The sequence below is a fragment of the Rana temporaria genome, chromosome 6, assembly GCF_905171775.1.
Source record: "Rana temporaria chromosome 6, aRanTem1.1, whole genome shotgun sequence".
NCBI lineage: Eukaryota > Metazoa > Chordata > Amphibia > Anura > Ranidae > Rana > Rana temporaria.
In genome coordinates, this window is record NC_053494.1 from 163,691,174 (window position 1) to 163,713,674 (window position 22,501).

Consider the following 22,501-nt stretch of genomic DNA (forward strand, 5'->3'; position numbering starts at 1 on the left):
GGATCTTTGTCCTAAGAAAATCATGATCAGGCACTTTATGGTGCTTTTTTTTACCCAAAGCAGTTCAATATAACAATGTAAATATTACGTTTTTTTTTTTTCTTTTTATTATATAAACATTAACTTGCAAAACACATTTTTGCAGCACTCCAACACATAGTGAGGTATTTTCCTGTATAGCATACTCATGGCGGAGGACCAGGTGTCAATGATGGTTCATTCCGGTTGCAGATCTTTACGATAACCTCTTGGTGTCACTGTTGGATTACAGAATGTGCAGAGCTTTTAAGGTCTGCTAATACTTGGTATAAAAGACAGCTCATCTATGTTTCATATAGCACACATTACATTTTTTTCCCTTTTGGTGCTAATGAAAATTTAGCTATTTGTGTCATTTTTTTTCTTTCTTTTCAAGGTGTTTGTAAATTCGGGACCTGTGCTCTTCTATGATTCAGCTAGCCCAAAAAAACGACATATTAGGCTGGCCATAGACGGTTCGTTTTCTTTCTTTAGGTGGATCCATAAGGTTGATGCAGGAATCTCCCCGCTGGGACATTGTATTCTGACATGAGACCCTGCAGCTGATTGGCTGCAGCCACTGATTGTCCAAAAATGTTCCAACATGTCTGTTTGACAGAAGTCAATCAATATTTGATTTCTGTCACGCACTCATCAAAATTCTCCTAGTCCCTGCTGGACCAGCGCAATGATCTGTGTATGACTACCTTTACATTGCTGGTGTAATATTGGCAGAATGTGGTGCCAGCCGTTGTCTTGAGATCAATTTTTGCTTTGGGTCTAGCAACTTCCCCAGGAGAAAAACAGACAGTACACAAGGGGGGTTATTTACTAAAGGCAAATCCACTTTGTGCTACAAGTGCAGTCGCTGTAGATCCGAGGGGGACATGCATGGGAAATAGCATTTTAGCTTGCACATGATTGGATAATATCAGCAGAGCTTCCCCCTCATTTCAGATCTACCCCTCAGATTTACAGCGACTGCACTTCCAAGTGCACTTTTCACTTGTAGTTTTGCACTTGCAGTGCAAAGTGGATTTGCCTTTCGTAAATAACCCCCAAGGTGTTGACCTAAGAGATTTAGACAGTTGAGATTTCCGGGGGGGAAGTTTAGCACTGATAGCATTGGAGTTTTATCTCGGCTTGGCTTAGATTTTAGGGTCTTCAATCACAAAGAACCTCATCTAGAAACCTAATTAATCTAGGTACTTGTAGACATTTAGCTAGATTCAGGTAGGGCGTACTACCAGTCAGAGAGGCAAGTACTGTATTCACAAAGCACTTGCCTCCTAACTTACGGCGGCGTATCGTAAATGGGGCCGGCGTAAGCGAGCCTAATTCAAATGAGGATGGGGGGGGGGCGTGTTTTATGGAAATGATTGGTGACCCGACGTGATTGACGTTTTTTACGAACGGCGCATGCGCCGTCCGTGTACATATCCCAGTGTGCATTGCTCCAAAGTACGCCGCAAGGACGTTTTGGTTTCGACTTGAACGTAAATGACATCCAGCCCCATTCACGGACGACTTGCGCAAACAACGTAAATTTTTCAAATTTCGACGCGGGAACGACGGCCATACTTAACATTGACTAGGCCAGCTATTTGTTCGACTAACTTTACGCCGGGAATCGCCTTACGTTAACGGCGTATCTTTACTGCGACGGGCGCCCGTACTTTCGTGAATCGGCGTATCTCGCTGATTTACGCATTCTAGGCGTAAATCGGCGTTCACGCCCCTAGCGGCCGGCGGAACTAGACAGCTAAGATACGACGGCGCAAGCCGTCGTATCTTAGCTAGGTTTAAATGTATCTTAGTTTGAGCATACACTTAAACATACGACGGCTTAGATTCCGAGTTACGACGGCGAATCTACTGATACGCCGGCGTAACTCTTTGTGAATCTGGCTAATAGTAAGTTGTGAGGTTTTTACACCTGTAATGGACACGGCAGGGTTAGTTTGAACTGTGCTTGGCATGCTTTGCTTCTCTTTAAAAGCTGCTTTGATTGATAAGCATTGATAAGCAGTCCATGTCCTCCTGTAGCCAAAGAAGGTCACAATGACTACAGACCACTGAATACAAAATAAAATAAAAAGTGGATAGAGTCACCCAGCAAACTGAAGATGTATAAAAAGAGGCAAAGTGGGTATCGGGAAAATGTCAATGCATTATATTAACAGGATTTGCAATATAAAACAGGTCAAGCAATGAATTTAGGCTTTGAATGCCAAGTCCACCTTTTGCAAAAAAAATAAATGTACCAACGTTGCAGAAAATAAATGTGCATTCATTACTTTTTTTTTTTTTTTTTTTGAGCCTGTAAAACATTGCAACCGCGATCAGTGCAACAATTAGTGATCGGTTCTGGTGTAATGCACAGGCTCCTGCTGACTCTTTCTCTAGCTCTCTGCACACAGAGATCTTTGCACAGCTGCCCCTGGAGACCAAACCCCCTGCAGATTATCGGAGGGGCAGTTTGGAGGTGGGGCAGGTCGCCTTGCCACCATGTTGCTCCCTGCAAATGGATGTAACATACTCCTAAAGGGTGGAGTTGGCCTTTGAACTTTTTTGGTTTGTTATTACTTTACGTCAATAGTAATGCATTTCCATGTCATTTTTTTTTCTCTTTCGCAGGAAGGAGAGGCAACTGAATACAAATTTGAATGGCAGAAGATGGCACCTCGAGAAAAGTAAGGAAGATTTCATCTGGCTTTAATTTTACAACATTTTTTCTGCACACAAAACCAACAAAGTGTCCACTACACAGAAGCTGAAGTGCTGAACTTGTATATTCATATTCATGAGTATTACCTGCAGAAGGTTGCCATTTGCAGTCACACAAGTAGCATTAGGAATGGAACCTTTGTTGTGAAGAATATAAAATATGCAATCCCTGACCTGAAATTCTTGTTACATGGTTGCGTAAATTGACTTTAGTTTTTTGAATCCTTAATATGGAACAAGTATAAGGATCAGCAGGTTGACTTTGTTGGCTGCATACTTGTTCTGGATCAGTGAGCTGGCCAAGATGTTCAGAAAGAGCGGCCTACACATTTCTTTCCAATCAGATTGGCACAAATGTTCTCCCCCTGACCTTACTAAACAAAATTCCTCCCATAGAACTCCATTTGCTAATCTTCAAATGTCAGGCCATGCAGCCAGACAGATCCGATGTAGCCTGTGTTCAATTTGGAGCACAGAGCTATTGGAGCAAGACTGAAACCTGGCACTATAGACTATGGCCCGGATTCACAAAGCATTTACGCCGACGTATCTCCAGATACGCCGCGTAAGTTTAACTATGCGCCGCCATATCCATGTGCCGTGCCCACAATCTGAGATACGCCTAAAAATAGGCTTCCTACGACCGACGTAACTTGCCTACGCCGTCGTTTTCGTGGGTGCATATTTACGCTGGGCTCATTTGCCGCTCCCATTGATTTTCTATGCACATATGCAAATGAGGGAAATACGCCGATTCACGAACGTACTTGCGCCAGCGCATAATATACGCAGTTTGCGTAAGTCGTACGATCGGGATTAAGTTATTACCCATATATGAGGCGCAACCCGTGCAAAGGTATGGACCAGGGAACACAAGCCGTCGTATTTAACGTTGTTTATGTTGTACGTGAATATGGCTGGGCGTAGGTTACGTTCACACCGTAGGCAGTGATTCGACGTATCTTAGGCAGTTGTTCCGACGTGATTCTGAGCATGCGCACTGGAATGCGGCCACAGGGAGGCGCATGCGCCGTTCGTTATTCGTATCTTTATGGCGCTCGGCCCATCATTTGCATAGGGTCATGCCTCATTAGCATGGCTCACGCCCACTTCCACCTACGCCGGATTACGCCGAGGAAACCCAGCGCAGTTTGGGAGGCAAGTGCTTTGTGAATTCTGTGCTTGCCTCTCTGCGCTGCGTCGGCGTAGCGTATATTAGATACGCTTCGGCAGCATAAATATGCGCCATTGTATGTGAATCCGGGCCTATTATTCTCCATGAATGTTTCCAGGTATTACCTGGTCTGTTCTGTGGCTTCAGTCGGAATAGAGCACACAATGCACCTCCCTGGGCAGGCTGAAGTTTGATGATCAGCAAGGGAGGGTATAGGGTTTTATGGAGGGGATTGCATAATGAAGTCAGGAGGACGGCATATGCAGAAATCTGATTAAAGTGCTCTTATCCTTTAAATTTAGCTCAATTTCCTTCAGATCTGTTTTTAGAATAATTTACATTTAGAAGGAGACGGTGCTTTAAACATGCTTTTGAATGAACACAATCCCTTTTTAATATCATTTGATTTAGCTCAAATTGATTGCTTTTTTTTCCAAATATCATTAGAATAAAAGTTTCCATTTCTGCCATAACCCCCCCACTGTATTTTTTTTTTTTAGTTGGTGGCCAAGAAGTATGTAATTAAGACATGTTCATGTTTGTTCTTTGTGGCCCAGAAAATAATTGAAATAAGATAGCCAGGCAGCTTGCATTTTCATGTCCGCAATATCCACACGCAATCTTTTAAAAGTGACCCTGTTGCAAACAAAGCCAACAATGTAAAAGAAGAATGTAAACTGATTTTTGTCTGCAAACTCCACTGCTTTCCTGCTCCCCAGCAGTATCGGGTGTTCAGCACATCTGTATTTGTCAATTACTTGCCCCTTCTCTCCTTCATCAGGAGCACTGTATATGGACTGCGTGTGTCTTTCAGAGATTTGCGTGCTTTAAGTAGCATTTACTATACTACAAATTGTTACTCAAGGTTAGAATATTTACTGTTCTTTTTTTTATTACAGGTATGCTAAAGATGACATGAATATCAGAGATCAGCCCTTTGGCATACAGGTAAAAGTCATTTTGTGCTTTTTTGACAGCTTCATGAATGACCCTGTGGAGTCCCGTGTGGCAGAATGATCCATTTGTTTTGTTGTGTCATTTGGAACGTGGTCTGGCCTCTTCTGGTCACAGTAAATACTCCAGTGTTCTGCAGTGTATTCTCTGCCTGATTAACACGGGTAGGAGAGCTCTGTCATAATATCCTTAAAGGAGTTGTAAAGGATTTTTTTTTTTTTTTTTTTGCTGAAATGACTGTTTACAGGGTATAGAGACATAATAGTTAACCGATTCCTTTTAAAAATGATTAAAAATAGATAAAAATCAATCATATAATGAACCTGCAGTTTCTAGTTTTGTTTTTGCATGTTTCCTGCTTCTGTGATGTACAGAGACACAGAGCCAATACAGGGCAGTGATGGTTTGGAAAACGAAACTGATTGGTGCTGTGGGGTTTTAGACACCCAGTAATCACACCTCTTTGATTAGTGACCACAGAGAGAAAGCTCTTAGTACTGTGGTTATCAGGAAACAGACAACCAGGAAGTGTGAAGATGAGAGAAGCATTACAGCAACTTGAGAGCAAAAACGAACAATGAGGACATAAAAACAGCACTGCATTAAGGTAAAGGAAGCTATTAAGATAAAAAAAAAATGTTCCTTTACAAACCCTTTAAATGTCTGCGTTCAGGACCGCTCATCCACACCGGCACATCTGTCAAATTTGGAAGGGATGTGTCCGTGCAGCCGCTGTTTCCCCCCCAATAGACTTACCTGGGTTACCTGCACACATCACCTGACCGTTCAAGCTGCACAAACAAACTTCCCATTCATGGTGTATGGGCCTCGACGCCCGTGTGAATGACAGTTTGAAAGTGGTGGAAAAAGAAAATCATGTTGTGTTTTTTTATTTTTTTATTTTTATTATTATTATTATGCTAGATTTCCTGCATTACTTTTTATTTCTTCAGGTTCGCAACGTCCGGTGTATCAAATGCCACAAGTGGGGTCATGTGAACACAGACAGAGAATGTCCACTGTTCGGTCTCTCTGGGATTAATGCAAGCTCAGTCACTGCCGATGGCTCAGGTATGGGGGACACATGTTGTTTGTCTTAGTCGGGTGTTTAATCGCTAGCCAAACTGCATGTTTTTAATTGGTAGTTTGTTTTTGCTTCCCTTAAGTTTGTTAAAAGTTTGATGACCTGAAATGAATATGAGGTTGGATATCCTTTTTTAAACAATTCATTCATGTAGAGTTTTCACGTGCAAGGAAAACTAAGTCCTTATGCACATTTCTGTATTTTGATGCAGACGGAAGGCACAGGCACACCATCCAGCCCCCGCTGCAGGCAGCCTGTAAAACAAACATTAGTCCATGTGCATACTGCCCTTAAAGGCAAAGTTCCCCTTTTGTAACATGTTACAAATGTACTGGCCCCTGCCAGTTTTTTGTTGAAAGGTAAATGTATCCTTTAATATTAGTACCACTCGGGGCATCATCCAGCTGCAGCAGCTTTCTGCCTCTCAAATCGTTTTACAGGCTGCCGGCAGTGGGGCTAAACAGTGTGTCTGAGCCGACATTTTCAGACATAAAATGCTGGAATCTCATGCATCAACACTAAATGCCCAGTGCGCAAGAGCCAGAGGCAGTTGCGATTTCTAAACGGAAGCTTTCATTAGCCATACAAAAGCAAGCTGTGAGATTTATTGCATGATACATTTTGTATTGGTTCCAGGGCTATCATCCTGGTCTCACTGCTTTGAAGCCAGTTAAGTTTGTAAATTTTAGAATTTTCATTCTGTGCATGTGTTTGAGGTCCGTGAATCACTTGGGAGTAAAACAAGGATCAGGGTAAAGGCTATATGCTTGCATTGCTATCATTAAGACCCCTTTCACACTGGGGCGTTTTTTTCGGCTGCTTTAGCACTAAAAATAGAACCTGTAAAGCACCTGAAAAATGCCTCATCTGCAGTCCTAGTGTGAAAGCCCGAGTGCTTTCACACTGTGGCGGAGCAAGCTGTATCTTTTGGGGCGGTTTGCGCCGCTGCCCATTGGAATGCACGGGCAGCGCTGTTAAAGCTTTTCGGCAGCAGCGATACACAGGTGCTTTTAACCCCCTTCTAGGTGGTTAAAGCGCCTGCATCTGCCTGAATAGTGACTCTAAAGTATCACTAAAACTAGGGGTGCTTTATCGCTACTGCCTCAGTGGAAGAATAAGTCTACCTTTTATAACACGTTACACCCCTATGCTCTGCTCACCCGGCCACGTCATTCATTCACAGAGTTCTGTGAATGGGAAACTACGAGTACTGACAGCCTTTGCGGCTATCAGCTTGTAGTTCTCAATGAACTACCAGGACGCTGTGGAGCACTCTAGGTAGTTCATTGATCGTTCCTGTCAGTGTGTAATTGCCTTCCCATACGAGGTTCAAGTAGACAGTCTGCAACAGCCCTGCATTGCACCCATGATCTGCTGATTGTGGTTGCAATGTTTATTGTCCCCCAATAAAAAATATTAATTGTTTTTTTTGCAGGAAAAAAAAATGTGCATTTCGTTTTTGAAAAAGTGAACTTATTCTTTTACTGTAAACAAAACTTCCCAGAGTCCTACTCCCTTTGGTGTCCTTACTTCGTGCCATCACTCCTGTCTTCCTAATTTTTAGAGCAACACCCTCGAAATTCTGATGCTTCCAGGGGTTGGGAAAACAGTATAGGCGCTGCTCTTAAGTAGCCAGTCACTAGAGACCAGGGGCATTTCTAGGGGGGGGTGTGTGTGTGTTTCATTTCACGAATGTTGAGTTTTGGGGTTCATAGCAATGATCAGACGGATGAGGAGTAAAGGCATCAAGGTTTTTTGACGAGTGCATAAAGCACAAATAAGTTGCATAACCATAATATAACTCCAGACCTCCCCAAAATGGTAGGATAAAATACAAAAGTTTTCAGGTAGCAATGCAAACACTTTTTAACAACATATCCATAAGGCTACTTTCACACTCGCACCACACGAACGTTGGCAGTAAAGGGCCACTAAAACTTTACCGGCGCTGTGGGAGTGGGGCGCTTTTGACCCCAAAGAAGGGGTTAAAAGCACCCGAAAACAGCCGCTGCTGACACACTTTTCAGGCGCTTTGACAGCACTGCCTATTGATTTCAATTGCAAGGGGCGGTTTAGGAGCCGTGTATACCCCGCTCCGCCCCAAAGATGCTGCTTGCAGGACTTTTTTTATTTCCGTGCTGCAAGCGCTCTGCCCCTAAAAAGCGCGTGAAAGGGGTTTAAAGTAAGTGACCAGATATATTGAGGAAAACATTCCAATACAAAGATATTGATGAGATGATACCCATAGTGCAGCTGAAGAACAACCTGGTGCTAAATGTGGTATTATACTCGTCAAGCTGGATGGTAAAGAAAAAACATTTGTAAAATTGTTCCTTTTTTAAAGAGTAACTCCACAAATTATTTTTTTTTGATAGGTAAGGTAAAGCTAGTGCCAAGGTATTGACAGTCCAGATATAGTTTTTGTCACAGTAATCCATTAAAAAAAAAAAACACGCAACACGTTTGGGGCTTACACGGACCCCTTACATCAATGCTGGGCTAGAAACGAAGGTCTGAACAAAATTTATTTTTTGGGGAATTCTGAAGTTTTAATTTTAAAAACGGCATACGTTCTCCAGTTCCCAGTTTATAACAGCCTGGTAAATAAGATGGGATTACTATACAAGGGAAGTAGGAAAATCTGTGCAGAGTATAAAATCCATTTATGGCATTCATATGGAACTTTAATCATGGCATCACTAAATTCCAGGTTGCCTTGATTATTACAGCAGTAATCTTTGTTTTATTGGGTACAGTATGTCTTTCTGCAGTAATACAAGATTGCTGCCTTCTGTAGATCTTGGCTTTATTTCTTACAGAACATTGCAAATAATTGCTTATTTGCATACTAAAGCAATTAGTTGTACAAGCCTAGCCTCTGACATGTCTAAAAACAGACCTTCACCCTGATCATGAAAATTACAAAAAAGGCATTTTTAAAGCATAAAATTACTTTAAAAAAAATACATATTCACTTTTAAATTTAGACTTTGGTTTCTTTGCATACCCTGTGCATATTTATGTCCAGTGCTCTTATACCTTCAGTAAGAGCAGATGATTATCTCTCCCTTCGCTTCCTGAATTTAGTGTTGTAACCCTAGAACAGGACCGCCTGTATTTTCCGTAAGGTACTGGAGCTGTTTTGTAGTTCACCAATTTAGCTAGGAACAATGTAACTGATAGGAGTGCAGCACAGGCAGCGAGCGCAGGAAACCAAAAAATATAAAACAAAATGATTTTAACAGAAGATTTTCATACTTATAATTTAGAGCAGTTCATTTTTGGGGTTTACATGCACTTTAGTTGTATCATTGGCTCCACTGAAAACCCTCAATGCTCCATCACAGATGTTGTTCAAAGAAATGAGAATTTTTAATGTAACCTTACTATGCATCTGCTCTTGATACCCTAAATGATATAAATCCAAAGGCATGAGGAAATTAAAGCGAAGCTCCACCCAAAAGGGGAATCTCCGCTAGTCTGGTTTTGCCAGGTACCCGCTCCCACTTTCGGCTCAGTTTGCCGCCCCTTCCCAAAGTGCAGTGCCAGCATCCGATAGCTGATTGAAAAATTCTCTCGGGTGAGAACACCGCTGGATTTCTGAACAAGGAAGTGCCCTAATATGAAAAGTCAGCAGCTACAGTATTTGTAGCTGCTGACTGTTAATTTTTTTTGGGTGGGGGGGGGGGGCAGCCTGGAGCTCCTCTTTAACAATGGCACTATGCCTTCATTCGATCTTATAAATCTTCTCATAGTTTTATAAATGGCACATTTTTGGCATTCAATGCCTAGACCACTGAAATAAAGATGTGAATTGGGCTGGCCAAACAAAAATTTATATTTTCGGCTACCTAGTAATGTTTAGCCCCATTTTACATTTACATTTTTAAATTGGCTGATTTATACTGTAAAGATCCAATTCATTACAAATATCCTCATATATCTGTGGCCAGGACAGAACAAGAACGGCGTGCATCTCAGCTGATCCAATGGTGCAAAGAGCTCCTATATCATGCGTGCTATGCCCCAAACTCTATGCATTTCACGCTCGTGCACGCCTGGTCTAGGGATCAGCTCGGGCTTGTTCAGATCCTAAGCAGCTGAGGCATTTCCTGCCTGCAGGCGCACATTTACAGAAGGAGTGCAGCTGTGGGGTGGAGAATGCATTGGACACTTAGGATTGGCCCAGTACAATGACGGCTTCATGGTGAGGCTCACTCGTTTAGAGTCAGACTAGGATCTGAACACGCTTGAGTTCATCACTACTGCTGTCCCAGAAAAACTTTGTAAAATGAATGGACATCTAGACGAAACTGCTTAGAACTGGTGTAATTTATTAATGGATCCAAAACGGTAACTGCAGTGCCCATAGTAATAACTTTTCTCTTTTATGTTTCTTGTGGAACCATGGCAAACAAAAGGAAGAATCCCAGTGTTATGGGGAATAGTAGAGTTCCTCACTCACTTTTATAGGAAGACCCCATTGCATTAGTTTTGGCATAATGTTGATAGTTGTCAACAGACCTGTCCAGACTATTGGCACAAAGGTATAATATTAATGTAAAGGGGGGGTTGAACTACACACAGCCATATGTACATCTATGCTCAAGCAATATCAGCTTGCATATCTGTTGGGTGGCCAAGACATTGTTTTGTATTTATATACATTTCCTTACATCCTCCTATGGTGAGATATCTATGGCTGGATTAATATGTAATGGATTCTGTAGTCTCTAAAATCATGTGTGCAACTCCTTTGAATTGTAATCTCTGTTTTTATATAGGCTTCCAGGATTACAATTTTTGTTTTACACTGACCCACTTTGAGACCCATATCCTACACTGTAGGCTACCAACCTGTGGTCCTTTTGTAAGTTTTCTGTGAATTAATTTCCACCTAAAACAACATGGACCCGACTACATTTAGCAGTGTGAAATACAGCGTTTGTGTTCAGAGAAATGTATGAACCTGGATTCTTTTTTTTTTCTAGTCACCTCTGTTGGCTCTTATAGATATTTTTTTAAATATCTAGTCAAAATGGTTCTTTTTGATAACATAACGGAGAACGAAACAAAGCACAAAAAAACGCTAGGGTAGGTCTAAAAATACACATGACTATGGTTAAGGTCACCACCCAACAGCATGAGGAGTCAGGGGAGGGTCCCTCTTGACGCAGCCAGCCTGGCTTCATGGAGATGCTCAAATCCAAGGCTGCAATGATGAAAAAGATTTGCTAGGTATCTCTACATGGTGGCTTGGTCTTTGGAAATTCGGAAGCTTCAGAAAGGATGGCAATTCAGTGTTCTCGAAGAGCCGGTACATACAATGGTCCTGTATTCTTTCCACTCCACAGATGTCAGTTGAACATATAGGGAGCCAGCAATAAGTCTATGAAAAAGGAAGGCAGTGTCTGCCAATAGTCTACGGGCAACGGTAGCAAGGACGATAAAAGATGGTGGAAGGTACAATGACACTGAGATACATTGTAAACAATCCCTAACCCTTCAACTGACTGGTGTTCTTTAATCCTGGTAGATCAGGTAATGGGTTTTTTTTCAGAATTCATTTACATTCTTTTTTTAACATTATTTGAGAATCTATTGCGTTTCTTCACTAGAGATGATGAACATGATCTATTGTAACCTCCTTATGCAGAAGTCCCATGCTCATAAAAATCTACATATAACAAAAAAGATTCCAGTATTCGTGGCTTTATACAGGTTATGTTACCAATACTTTTTATGCAATGAGTAGGGTGTTTTTTAATAGAGAATTTGTAAAGGGGAATTGTCATAAGGCTAAATACTAGAATACATTAAAATGATCTTCATCTAAATCCCCCAGATGGTATTCGATGATAATTGCTGTAGAAATGATTTTTGCTTCCATGGAGCTTTTTGAGGTTCGCTAATTAAGAAAAGCAAAAGATGCTTTTTTGAAAGTATGTGAACACTTATTAGCAGCCCCTGTCCCTTTCTACTGTTCACTAGAGCTGCACGATTCTGGCTAGAATGAGAATCACGTTTTTTTTTGCTTAGAAGATAGATAACGATTCTCTCTTGCGATTCTTGCGGCGTAACATCTTTCACATTAAAACAAAAAAAATTGGGCAAATATTTCATGTTACAAACTTGGCAGACTGCCCAGGTTTTTTCTTTACACAAAGAAGTGTATCCCTTTGATCTAAGAAGGAAGCTATAGTTAAAATGTTTCCTGTTAAGAACTTGGCAGATTGCCCAGATATTTTCTTTTGACAGCTGAGTGAGCCGATAAGGCGCCTTTCACACTGACATGTTTTTCAGGCGGTTTAGCGCTAAAAATAGCGCTGCTATACCGCCTGAAAAAAAACGAAAATCGTGCCTTGTAGTCTTCAGTGTGAAAGCCCGAAGGCTTTCACACTGAAGCGGTGCGCTAGCAAGACCGCTTAAAGTCCTGCTAGCCGCATCTTTGGAGCGGTATAAGAGTGGGGTGTTTACCGCTCCTTCCCATTGAAATCAATGGAAAACCGTGGTAATACCGCTGACAATGCGCATTGCCGGCGGTATTTAGCGCAATATTTGGCTGCTAGCGGGGGTTAAAACCGCACTGCTAGCGGACAATATCGCGGTAAATACGATATAGCGGCGCTAAAAATCGCACCACTATACCGCCACCGCACCTCCACTTCCCCGTGTGAAAGGGGCCCAAGTGTCCTCACTTGTTGTATGAAAGAATTAGAAAACTGCAATAGAGATCGTCAGGGGGGTTGAATCGACATTTTTTAACAATTAATTGTGCAGCTCTACTGTTCACACAAAGTATTGGCAGTTGACTCGGAGTCACTGTTTTGTATAGTCTGGTTGCACCTGACATCAGCAGGTCCTCCTAAGCAGACAGCATAGTGATGTGTAACATAACACAAATGCTTACATAAACGTCCTGATACTTGTGTGAAAAGAAACCTGTGCTCAGAAGAAAAAACTAGGACAGAAATTTAAAAGGATAAACAGCCGGAAACCCCAAATCATCCAATTGTACAAGTATTGGCTACAGAGTAAGCACAACATTAGTACTCTTGCGCGTTTTAGTCGTAAGGCCTTAATCAGCTTAAGACTTTATGGCCAAAACGTGTAAGCGTATCCATGTTGTACTTATCCTGTAGCCAACTGTATGATTTTAGTTGCCGGCTGGGCATCCCTTTGAATTTTTGCATTGTGTGAGTGGAAGGCCCTGCCAGCCTGCACACCAATTTCTCTGCTTTTTATCGGGACCCTGATGAAAGCATTGCTCTCCTTTTGTGTATGAGGATAAGACTGATAGCAATTGTATCAGCAGCAGGAATGCCACACACCAAAATGCAAGATAATCATTCTTTATTTATTAAAATGACTAGCAGGGTCAAATTCTATTTTATTTTTTTATTTATGTTTAGTCACAGCACTTTCTCAAAGAATTTTTCTGGTACAATCTTTTTTATTTGTTTTTTTTAAAGGAATTAACAACTGCAATAATCCCACTCGGGGGATATAAACAATAAACATAACATGGCACGCCTGAAAAGTGCACATTAAAAACATATTCGATAATGGGAATTATCAGGCATCAACAGCCCTCTGGCCTAGGCCAGGGGTCAACATAGAGTAACTGAGCATTATTGCTCAGAGGGCAAGGCGTGGAGTAATCCCACTAAATTGTGGGAAATAAAACTAAAATCGGGGACACATAAACAAACTAAAACTGGAAAAACACAAAGAAAAAAACAAATGGGAAGAGAGAGAGATGGGCGGGGGGAGAGGGAGGAACCCCCTGGTCGCGGGGATAGAGAGGGTCAATTAACGAGAACTAGGCTGGTCGGATGCAGAGTGGGAAGAGCGTAGGACCACCACGGACCCCAAACCTTGAGGAACTTGGCGTGGGAGTCATGAAGAATACTAGACCTCTTCTCGTTAATCATGAGAGTCGTTAAGTTGCTCTTCACCTCTGCAAACGAGACAGCCGGGTTCTTCCAGGCCCTTGCTATTGTGCGTTTCGCAACAATGAATAAATAGGTGGGCAACTTATGCTTATGGGGGGGGGGGACTCACAGGATCGGGCAGTGATTTCTCAAAGAATTTTTGAGAGCGCTGTGCCTAGCACGAAACGCGTCAGACTGCTGGCTACTTTATTAAGGGAAGATTTGTTTTTTTCTTCTCGGTGTGCAGCATTCCTGTTGGTAATACAATTGATTGCTTTGATGGAGAGGATCCAAGCCCACACCTGAGATGTCATTGTGGAGCCTGGAGCAGCATGTGAAATATAGAAGACTGAGTGAGTGAAAAACGTATATAGCGCAGCACATGTGAACTAAATCGCCTCTGGGCGCTCGTTGTTCCTTTCTCCTTTGAGATCAAAAGAGATGAGTTTTGATCTTACTTCTGAAGGCCAAGTGGTTCTCCTCCAACCGAATGCTGGTTGGTAAAGCGTTCCATAGCCTGGGGCCTTGGAATGCAAATCTTCTTTCCCCTTTGGATTTGTATCTGGCTTTGGGTATCTGGAGCAGATTTTGGTCGGTAGATCGTAGAACGCGATTGGGATTGTAAGTTTTTTTCGCATAGATATTGGGGGGCCTTCCCATGGATGCACTTATGCGTCAGACAGAGTGCTTTAAAAGCAATTCTGCCTTTCACTGGCAACCAATGGAGGGTTCTTAGCGAAGCTGAGATTGATTCCCAGGGTTTTTTCCCGGTCACCAGTCTGGCGGCCGTATTTTGTACGACTTGCAGACGAGCAATTTGGTACTTTGGGAGTCCAAGGTAAAGGGCATTAGCATAGTCCAGTCTGGAGTTCACAACTGTTCCCAGTCCCACCACGACTGATATTGCTTACTTCTGCTAAAACTAGTTTGTTGGTTTTCATGTTTGATATAATGCATTCATCTGATTTGGAACATTTGTGTTGTCACTGAAGACTAGAATTCCTGGTCTACATAACTATTTTGGGTTATTTCATCAAAGTTTTGAAGCAATTGGATTAACATCACAGTCTGGCAATTTTGAAGGGAAGGTCAGCTGGCATTCTCTCACTAATGATTTCCTTGAAGCAGCAGGATTATTTTAAAACATAAGATGTAAAACCCAGCTATGGCATACAACTGATATATAATTTATGCAGGTTTAGTTCACTCCATTTAAGATACAGTTAGCCTGTCATAACACACATTTAAAAGAGTGAGATGTACTTATCTTTTTTTACATTGGAAGATATTGGTGATTACAGCAAATTGGTTACAGAAATAGCAATTCAGCAGCAGTCCAGTCCAGGATTCCTTTTGTGGTTGGCATGCCATGCACTGCTGAATCTTAAATCGATGGTCAGATGGTACCTTTCACCAATTTCAGCAATTTGCAGCAGCTTCGATTTACACTACATAATACAGAGCCATAAATCTGATCACATTTGCTAACATGAGCGATTGAAACTATAGTAATTCCCCCACCTCTAATGACCTACTATGCCCTGGTATTTAGAAAGTTTATACCCTATTTGTACAATATATTTTTTTGTTTTATAATTCCTGTATAATAATTAAGACTTTTATCATAGTTACAAAAAAAAAAAGAAAAAATTCAGACCTTACATGTATACATTAGAGCCTGTAGGTACATTTTAAGTATATTTAGTGACAAGTTATCATAGAAAATATTAAGACAAAATTACAAATATACATTATAAAAATTGGTGTAGAGAGAAAAAGAAAAAGGGGGGGGGGGAAGCTAAGGACTAGGAAATGGGCCTGTTGGCGAGGTGTCCAATACTGTATAAATAGATGGACATTTTTGAGGTCAGGTAGAGGAATTCTAAGATATTAGGGTTTTTCATAGGATATCCAAGGGAGTCGTATGTCTTGGAGAGTATCAGTCGTGTAACTGCGCTGATAGTTCTATTTTCATACGATTGTTTAACCTGTTGCCAACCGCCCACGTACATTTACTGCGGGGTTGCAGCTCCTCTGTGCAGAATCACATACCTGTATGTGATTCTGCACTCATGGGTCTAGGGTGCATACACTCCTCCAGCAACATGCTCCTGCTGTGATTGGACACAGCGGGAGCCAATCGGCAGGTCCGAGAGGACACAATGTCCACTGGAACCCAGGGATCGTTCGGGAGACAGGCAGAATATCGATCTGCCTATTTAAACAAGGCAGATCGCCATTCTGTGACAAGGGAAGGTAGTGATCCTGTGTTTCTGCTAAGCAGGAACATGGATCTCTGACTTCCCACAGTAAAAGCACTCCCCACACAGTTTTTAGCACTGATCACTGTATTGGTGTATGCGATGTCCGTGCAATTCGATTTCAGCCATACAGATAGTATGGCTGATATTGCATCGCATTCGAACCAAACTCGCTCAGGACCCTTTTTTTAGTCCACACTAGAATTAGATCGCATGGGTGTGAATCAGATTAATGTCCGAGCTGTCAGTTCTCAGTGCGATATGCCTATCATTAACAATGTATTGACACTCCCGGCAGTTCGCGCATTGGAAGTGTGAGCTGCTGTGCGAGTAGGGTGCAAGACCGGAACCCGCAGTGGATTTGCAGGGTTCCCGCATCACACTCGTGTGAACCAGGACTTATTCTCAACCGAAAACGTACGAGTCAAAATTCAAGATTTACAAATGAAAGTTCATACCCTGTTAGGGCACATTCTGGAAGGTTATTATCTCTTTCGCCGAATGACTAAATCTATTTCAATGTCCACTATCTACAGTGCAGATGGCAGCTAAAGTACAGTAAAGTCGAGCATAATTCAATCCAGGAACATGCTTGTAATCCAAAGCACTTGTATATTAAAGATTTTTTTTTACAGGGTATATAAGAGAAAAGAGGCACCTTTAAGTGTTAGCAATAAGTTGCTTAATTGTAACCATATTGCTACACTCTTCTTTTTTCTACTCAGTTGTAACATGACTCTACTCTTATATCAAGACATCGCTTGTATATCAAGCCAAAATGTATTAAAACATTTTGCTTGTCTTGCCAAACGCTCTCAAACCAAGTTACTCTCAAACCAAGGTTTTACTGTATTAGTAGCAAAGTGTAAAAATATATTTTTGCTACATCTTGTAAGCCTGGACAGGTTCACTTTAAGTAATTTCACTAGCTGAACTGAGAAAATTATTCCATGACTTTAGAATGTGTGAATTAAAAGATATTTTTATTTATTTTCTGAGAGCTCCTCTTTAACAGCCCCCTTTGTGTTAAAATAGCGGCACGTTAATGGCTAAGTTTTTAGAAATGACGACCAATCAATTTTGGAGCTTGACTGTGTCTATTAATGTATCAATCAGAGCTCTATTCCTTCCCCTATGTGTTTTACTGTTCCTGTGTTTCCTGTTATTCTCATATGCGTTGGTCTGATGGCAAACTAAGCTGCCAAGGCCTGTGCCTTTTAAACCTATTGTAATTATTTCAATAAGCAGAAATGTTTCCCGTACATTCATAATGGCCTTCACTGCAGGGATAACAAGTATGAAATGAGCATTTAAAGGGCATTTGTGAGTGGCACAAATTTACGTCTTGCCAATAGTGAAGTGAGCTGTGGGTGCCAGCATTAAGTGGAATAATGATCATTCCAAGTAGCTGGATTTTAAGTATGGCCCATATTCCACCACTGTATTGTGCAGCGAACATGAAAGTTTCTAGCTGGCAGACGCATATTTTTCTGGTATGGTTGCTTTGTACTGGATGGTAAGCTGCCAAGAAACTCGTTGCTTAATCTAGGGAACACCAGGACCCCTTCCAGCGTTGTCCTGTACTGTAATGAGAATCCTTTACAATACACCAGGCATTAGTAAGTTACATAAGAGGAGAATCCGGCTCCTCGCTTTAACACAAATGCAATTATTCTGTATTCCGAATCTCCTGGCTGCTGTTTTAGAAAATCATATCCGATGCTTTTCCCAGCAGAAGATTATTGAGTTGATTTAGCTGCGATTTGACTTAACAAAGCTTCAAACACATTCCTACCGCGGAGTCAGAATAAAGATAGGTAGATATCAGTGATGCATTCATACCAAAATTCCTCTTCACAGGACCATCAATGCACCCCTCGGAGTTAATGGCGGAGATGAGAAACAGTGGGTTTGCTCTGAAACAAAATGTACTGGGAAGAAACCAGACCGTAAATGATCCATCACAGGTAATGATCTTTTTTATTTATATATTTATTTTTATTATCGGTAAGCTGAAAATATCTATAAATTTACATGCGATTACTTGAAAATTGCTACTTAGCATTCGTAGGGCGGTAAAGAACATTAAAATGGCTTATGTTGGCAAAGGACTTTTTTTTCAGACCTGCTATATTCAAGAAGTATAAAGAAAAACATTATTTTTTTTTAATTTTATCTTGGAAAAAAATTGAACATCATTTCTCCAAGTTCCATAAAGTGCCAACCTGGGTAATGGCTGCCATTCCAAAGTACATTGTTCTTTCTCAAATACCTGCTGGCAGGGCCCGGAGAGGCTTTGAATAGGAACAATAGACAGAGAATTTGTTTCTAAATGGACACATTGGTGATCAACTGTGCTCCACATTGACTTGATGTTGCTGGGATTACAAAAAAAAACTGGGTGCATTAGGCTTTGTATCATCCCGACACAGCGATTGCTGTAATTGAATATTCATAATAAAAGGCAGCTATCTCCACAGCAACAACACACCTAAGTGTAATGCTGGAGCTTCCTGATGACCACTCCATAAAGCTTTTTTCCTGAGCAATCTGTTCGCAAGCCACTTTAGTGATGGATTTGTCAAGAGCTTTTGAAGACAGACAAAGCACTGCATGGGCACAAACTGTAACACATTAGAACACTTTGTAAAGGACAGGGATATTAAACTTAGTGCAACATATTACTTTCACTCTATATTCATGTTTTGTGTCTTGTCCATTTTTATTGTGCTCTGCTTGCACATTACATTGTCCCTCTGCTGTACAGAAGGCTTTTATGGCTGTTGACTGTTTGAAATACAGACTTCATTCATGCTAACAGCTGAGCTGTTATATTGCATAAACAAAGTCCCACTTTTTTCACCATTTTACTACTTTTGCTATCTCTTCTGGAAAAATGTGCAAAATTATTATGGGGTTATTTGCGTTGATGGCAGCTTCTTTTTTAAGGTCTCAGAAGAAGAGTTGCTTTTACTGAAGCCATGCCTATTGTACAATTTTTGATGTATCTGTCTTGTAATGCATACAGAATCTGCAATAATTTTTTCCATCATTGTTTTAAGGTTTATTAACGTATTTATCGGCGTATAACACACACTTTTTTCCCCCTTAAAATCAGGGGAAAATCACGTGTGCATGTTATACGCCAATCTCTGATGTCTCTGAGGGAAGAGGAGCGAGCGCCGCTGAATTATATAGAGCCGCAATCTCCTTCCTGTGTACCCGGCACTCCGTCATGCACAGCCACGCCTCCTGGCCCCACATTGGACCACTCTACTGTCTATCATATGAGCAGGGGCAGGAGGCATGGCTGTGAGTAACGGAGTGCTGGGTACACAGGAAGGCTCTGAGTAATTCATCGGCGCTCGCTCCTCTTCCCTCGGAGACAGCAGGGATAATCTGACACTGATTGCAAAGGTGAGACTGAAAATGGGCACTGAACAGGCTGAATTTTGGTAAATTTATAGGCTGCAGAGGGGCACAGGTCGGGCTGCAGAGGGGCACAGGTCGGGCTGCAGAGGGGCACAGGTCGGGCTGCAGAGGGGCACAGGTCGGGCTGCAGAGGGGCACAGGTCGGGCTGCAGAGGGGCACAGGTCGGGCTGCAGATCGGCACAGGTCGGGCTGCACTGAGGCTGCAGATCGGCACAGGTCGGGCTGCACTGAGGCTGCAGATCGGCACAGGTCGGGCTGCACTGAGGCTGCAGATCGGCTGCACTGAGGCTGCAGATGGGCACAGATCGACTGCATTGATGCTCACTGACCATTATTTTGCTTCAAATCCTTAAACTTCCCACTTAAATTGGATTGCGTGTTATACGCCGATAAATATGGTAATTCCATTTTATGACATAATAAGTGGAAAATGTAGGCATGATGACTTTAAAATATATGGTTGTATTTCCTTCAGTAGATGTCATAGCTACAGCAGGAGTGATTAGGTGGACCTAAAGTTGCAAAAGTCCCTACAGACTTTACACATTACTTTCTGATTGTACCTTTTAGCACCTGTCTTATTGGGTATGAATGGATTGTTTAGGAAGGCATACTATTACACAGTTTTAGTAAAATGAATGGCAACCTCAAAGCAAATCTCAAAACAAAAATAATATAGTGCAGTGTATTAGACCTTAGAAACCCACAGACCTCTTGCGACTAAGGCAATTTGGCATGAAAGAACGGTCAAAAATTTCACCCAGTTGATATAAAAGACTGGTAGGGAGTTGTGCAAAATGCTGCTACAAGCAATTTCTGCTAAAGTGTATAAATGCAGCTTCCAAGGTCAATAGTGAATAAATAAAGAATAAAATAAATAAAGAATGAAAGGGACAATTTTCCTTGTTTTTGATTCAGATATATAATTCCTATTTGTATGCACTGTTTGAAACTCTAACGTTTTTGTCTTTTTCAATATGTTAAAGCGGAGTTCCTACTAAAATAAAAATATTAAAAGTCGGCAACTACAAATACTGCAGCTGCTGACTTTTAATAATCGGACACTCACCTGTCCCAGGGTCCAGCGATGCGATACGAAGCCCCACTCGTCTCCCCTCTCCTCTCCGCGGCGCCGGCATCACTACTGTGGGCGCCCGGCTGTGGCTTCACATTAAAGTGATTATTAAAGACTCTCTTTAATGTTATGCCCCGTACACACGGTCGGAATTTCCAACAAAAAAATGTCCGATGTGAGCTTTTGGTCGGAAATTCCAACCGTGTGTATGCTCCATCAGACTTTTCCTGTCGGAATTTCCACCAACAAAAATTTGAGAGCTGGTTCTCAAATTTTCCGACGTAAAAAATTCCAATCGGAAATTCCAATCTTCTGTAGCAATTCTGACGCGCAAAATTCCGACACATGCTTGGAAACAATTTGCGTGCTCGGAAGCATTGAATTTCATTTTCTCGGCTCGTTGTAGTGTTGTACGTCACCGCGGTCAACTTTCTTGACGGTCGAACGTTCCGAGAACTTTTGTGTGACCGTGTGTATGCAAGCCAAGCCTGCGTGGAATTCCGTCGGAAAATCCGATCGTGTGCGCAGCATTATGCTTACCTGCTCTGTGGGCCCTTGCCGCTGCTCCTGGCCCCTCCCTCCTGCCAAGTGCCCCCAGAACAAGTAGCTTGCAATAGGGCACACATGTAGGCTTACTCCCGCCATGTCCATTCACACACAGAGCTGCAGCCTGGCCCCGCCCTTCTCTTTCTCTTCTTATTGGCTCAGTTGTTGTGATTGACAGCGGGAGCCAATGGCTCACGGTGGTGTCTCCTCCAATTAGGAGGCAGAGAACTGAGGCACTCGTGCATATCCCTGGATTGAGATAAGTATTGGGGGGGGGGGGCAGATGATGCACAGAGGTGTGTGTGGGTGTTTTTTTTTTTTTTTTTTTTTTTTTATACCTTCATGCTCAACCTCGAGTCTTTAGAACCACTTTAAGCCTTAACCTTAAACTCCATGGATATGTCAAAACCTCTAAATTAAAAAGTTTACAGTTTGAGTCGCAAGATGGATCTTTAAGAACACATGTTTCTGTACCCTAGTTTATATAAATGGAAAAGAGAGCCGTAAACAATCAGTCTGGGTAGGTAGCAGTTCATCAGTGTGGAAGGTGCTTACAGCAGGTGACCACTTTGAAGGTTTGGGTTCACAGGTCTGGATGGGTGGTGGCTCCTGTGTTGTTGCCTTCATGATATAACTGACTTATGAAAGGATTGATATGTTTTTAGGTACTGGCTAAGATTTTTTGGCAATTTTTTTTGGCCTTGCTCTTCTTGTGGCTGGATATGTATCATGTTTGCACAAGCCTTAAGAGTTTAGAACCTGCCAAAAAAAGCAATACATTTCACAATATCTTTTTGTTAATAAAAGCTCCACTTTAACGATCCATTTAAAGTCCTCGATTGGGATAAACGGACAAACTTCGTAGCTAATCTTTTGATGCTGCATTTTTTAGTTTTTATATTTTGTTTATAGCCAAATATCTTCTTTATTTATAGGTCTATGTAGTCAGTGAGGCAGAGGAAGAAGATGATGACCCAGAAGTGGAATTTCTGAAATCCTTAACAACAAAACAAAAACAGAAACTTCTAAGGTATAAATGCTATGAAGTGACTGATAAATATTGAAGTCAAAAATAATTTACTAGATCTTGCTCCTCCTCGCATCTCTCATCATTACTTATAATACTGGTTATTGCTTCAACTTCTCCAATCAGAGAATGGGTACTGACTAGGGTTGTCCCGATACCACTTTTTTAAGACCGAGTACAAGTACCGATACTTTTTTTTTCATGTACTCGCCGATACCGATTACTGATACTTTTTTTTAATGCCATGTGACAGTTTGATGGTCACTGA

General features: G+C 41.7%; 1 protein-coding gene across 1 annotated transcript in view; it reads left to right on the forward strand.

Moving 5' to 3' along the window:
* The window catches only part of CIR1 (corepressor interacting with RBPJ, CIR1), a 45,888-nt gene that overhangs the window by 15,272 nt on the left and 8,115 nt on the right, over nt 1–22,501 (forward strand). The window contains exons 5-9 of the mRNA XM_040357720.1: nt 2,656–2,711; nt 4,819–4,867; nt 5,827–5,944; nt 18,013–18,119; nt 22,142–22,236. Coding sequence (XP_040213654.1) covers nt 2,656–2,711; nt 4,819–4,867; nt 5,827–5,944; nt 18,013–18,119; nt 22,142–22,236 — 425 coding nt within the window. The remainder of the gene's footprint in view (nt 1–2,655; nt 2,712–4,818; nt 4,868–5,826; nt 5,945–18,012; nt 18,120–22,141; nt 22,237–22,501) is intronic.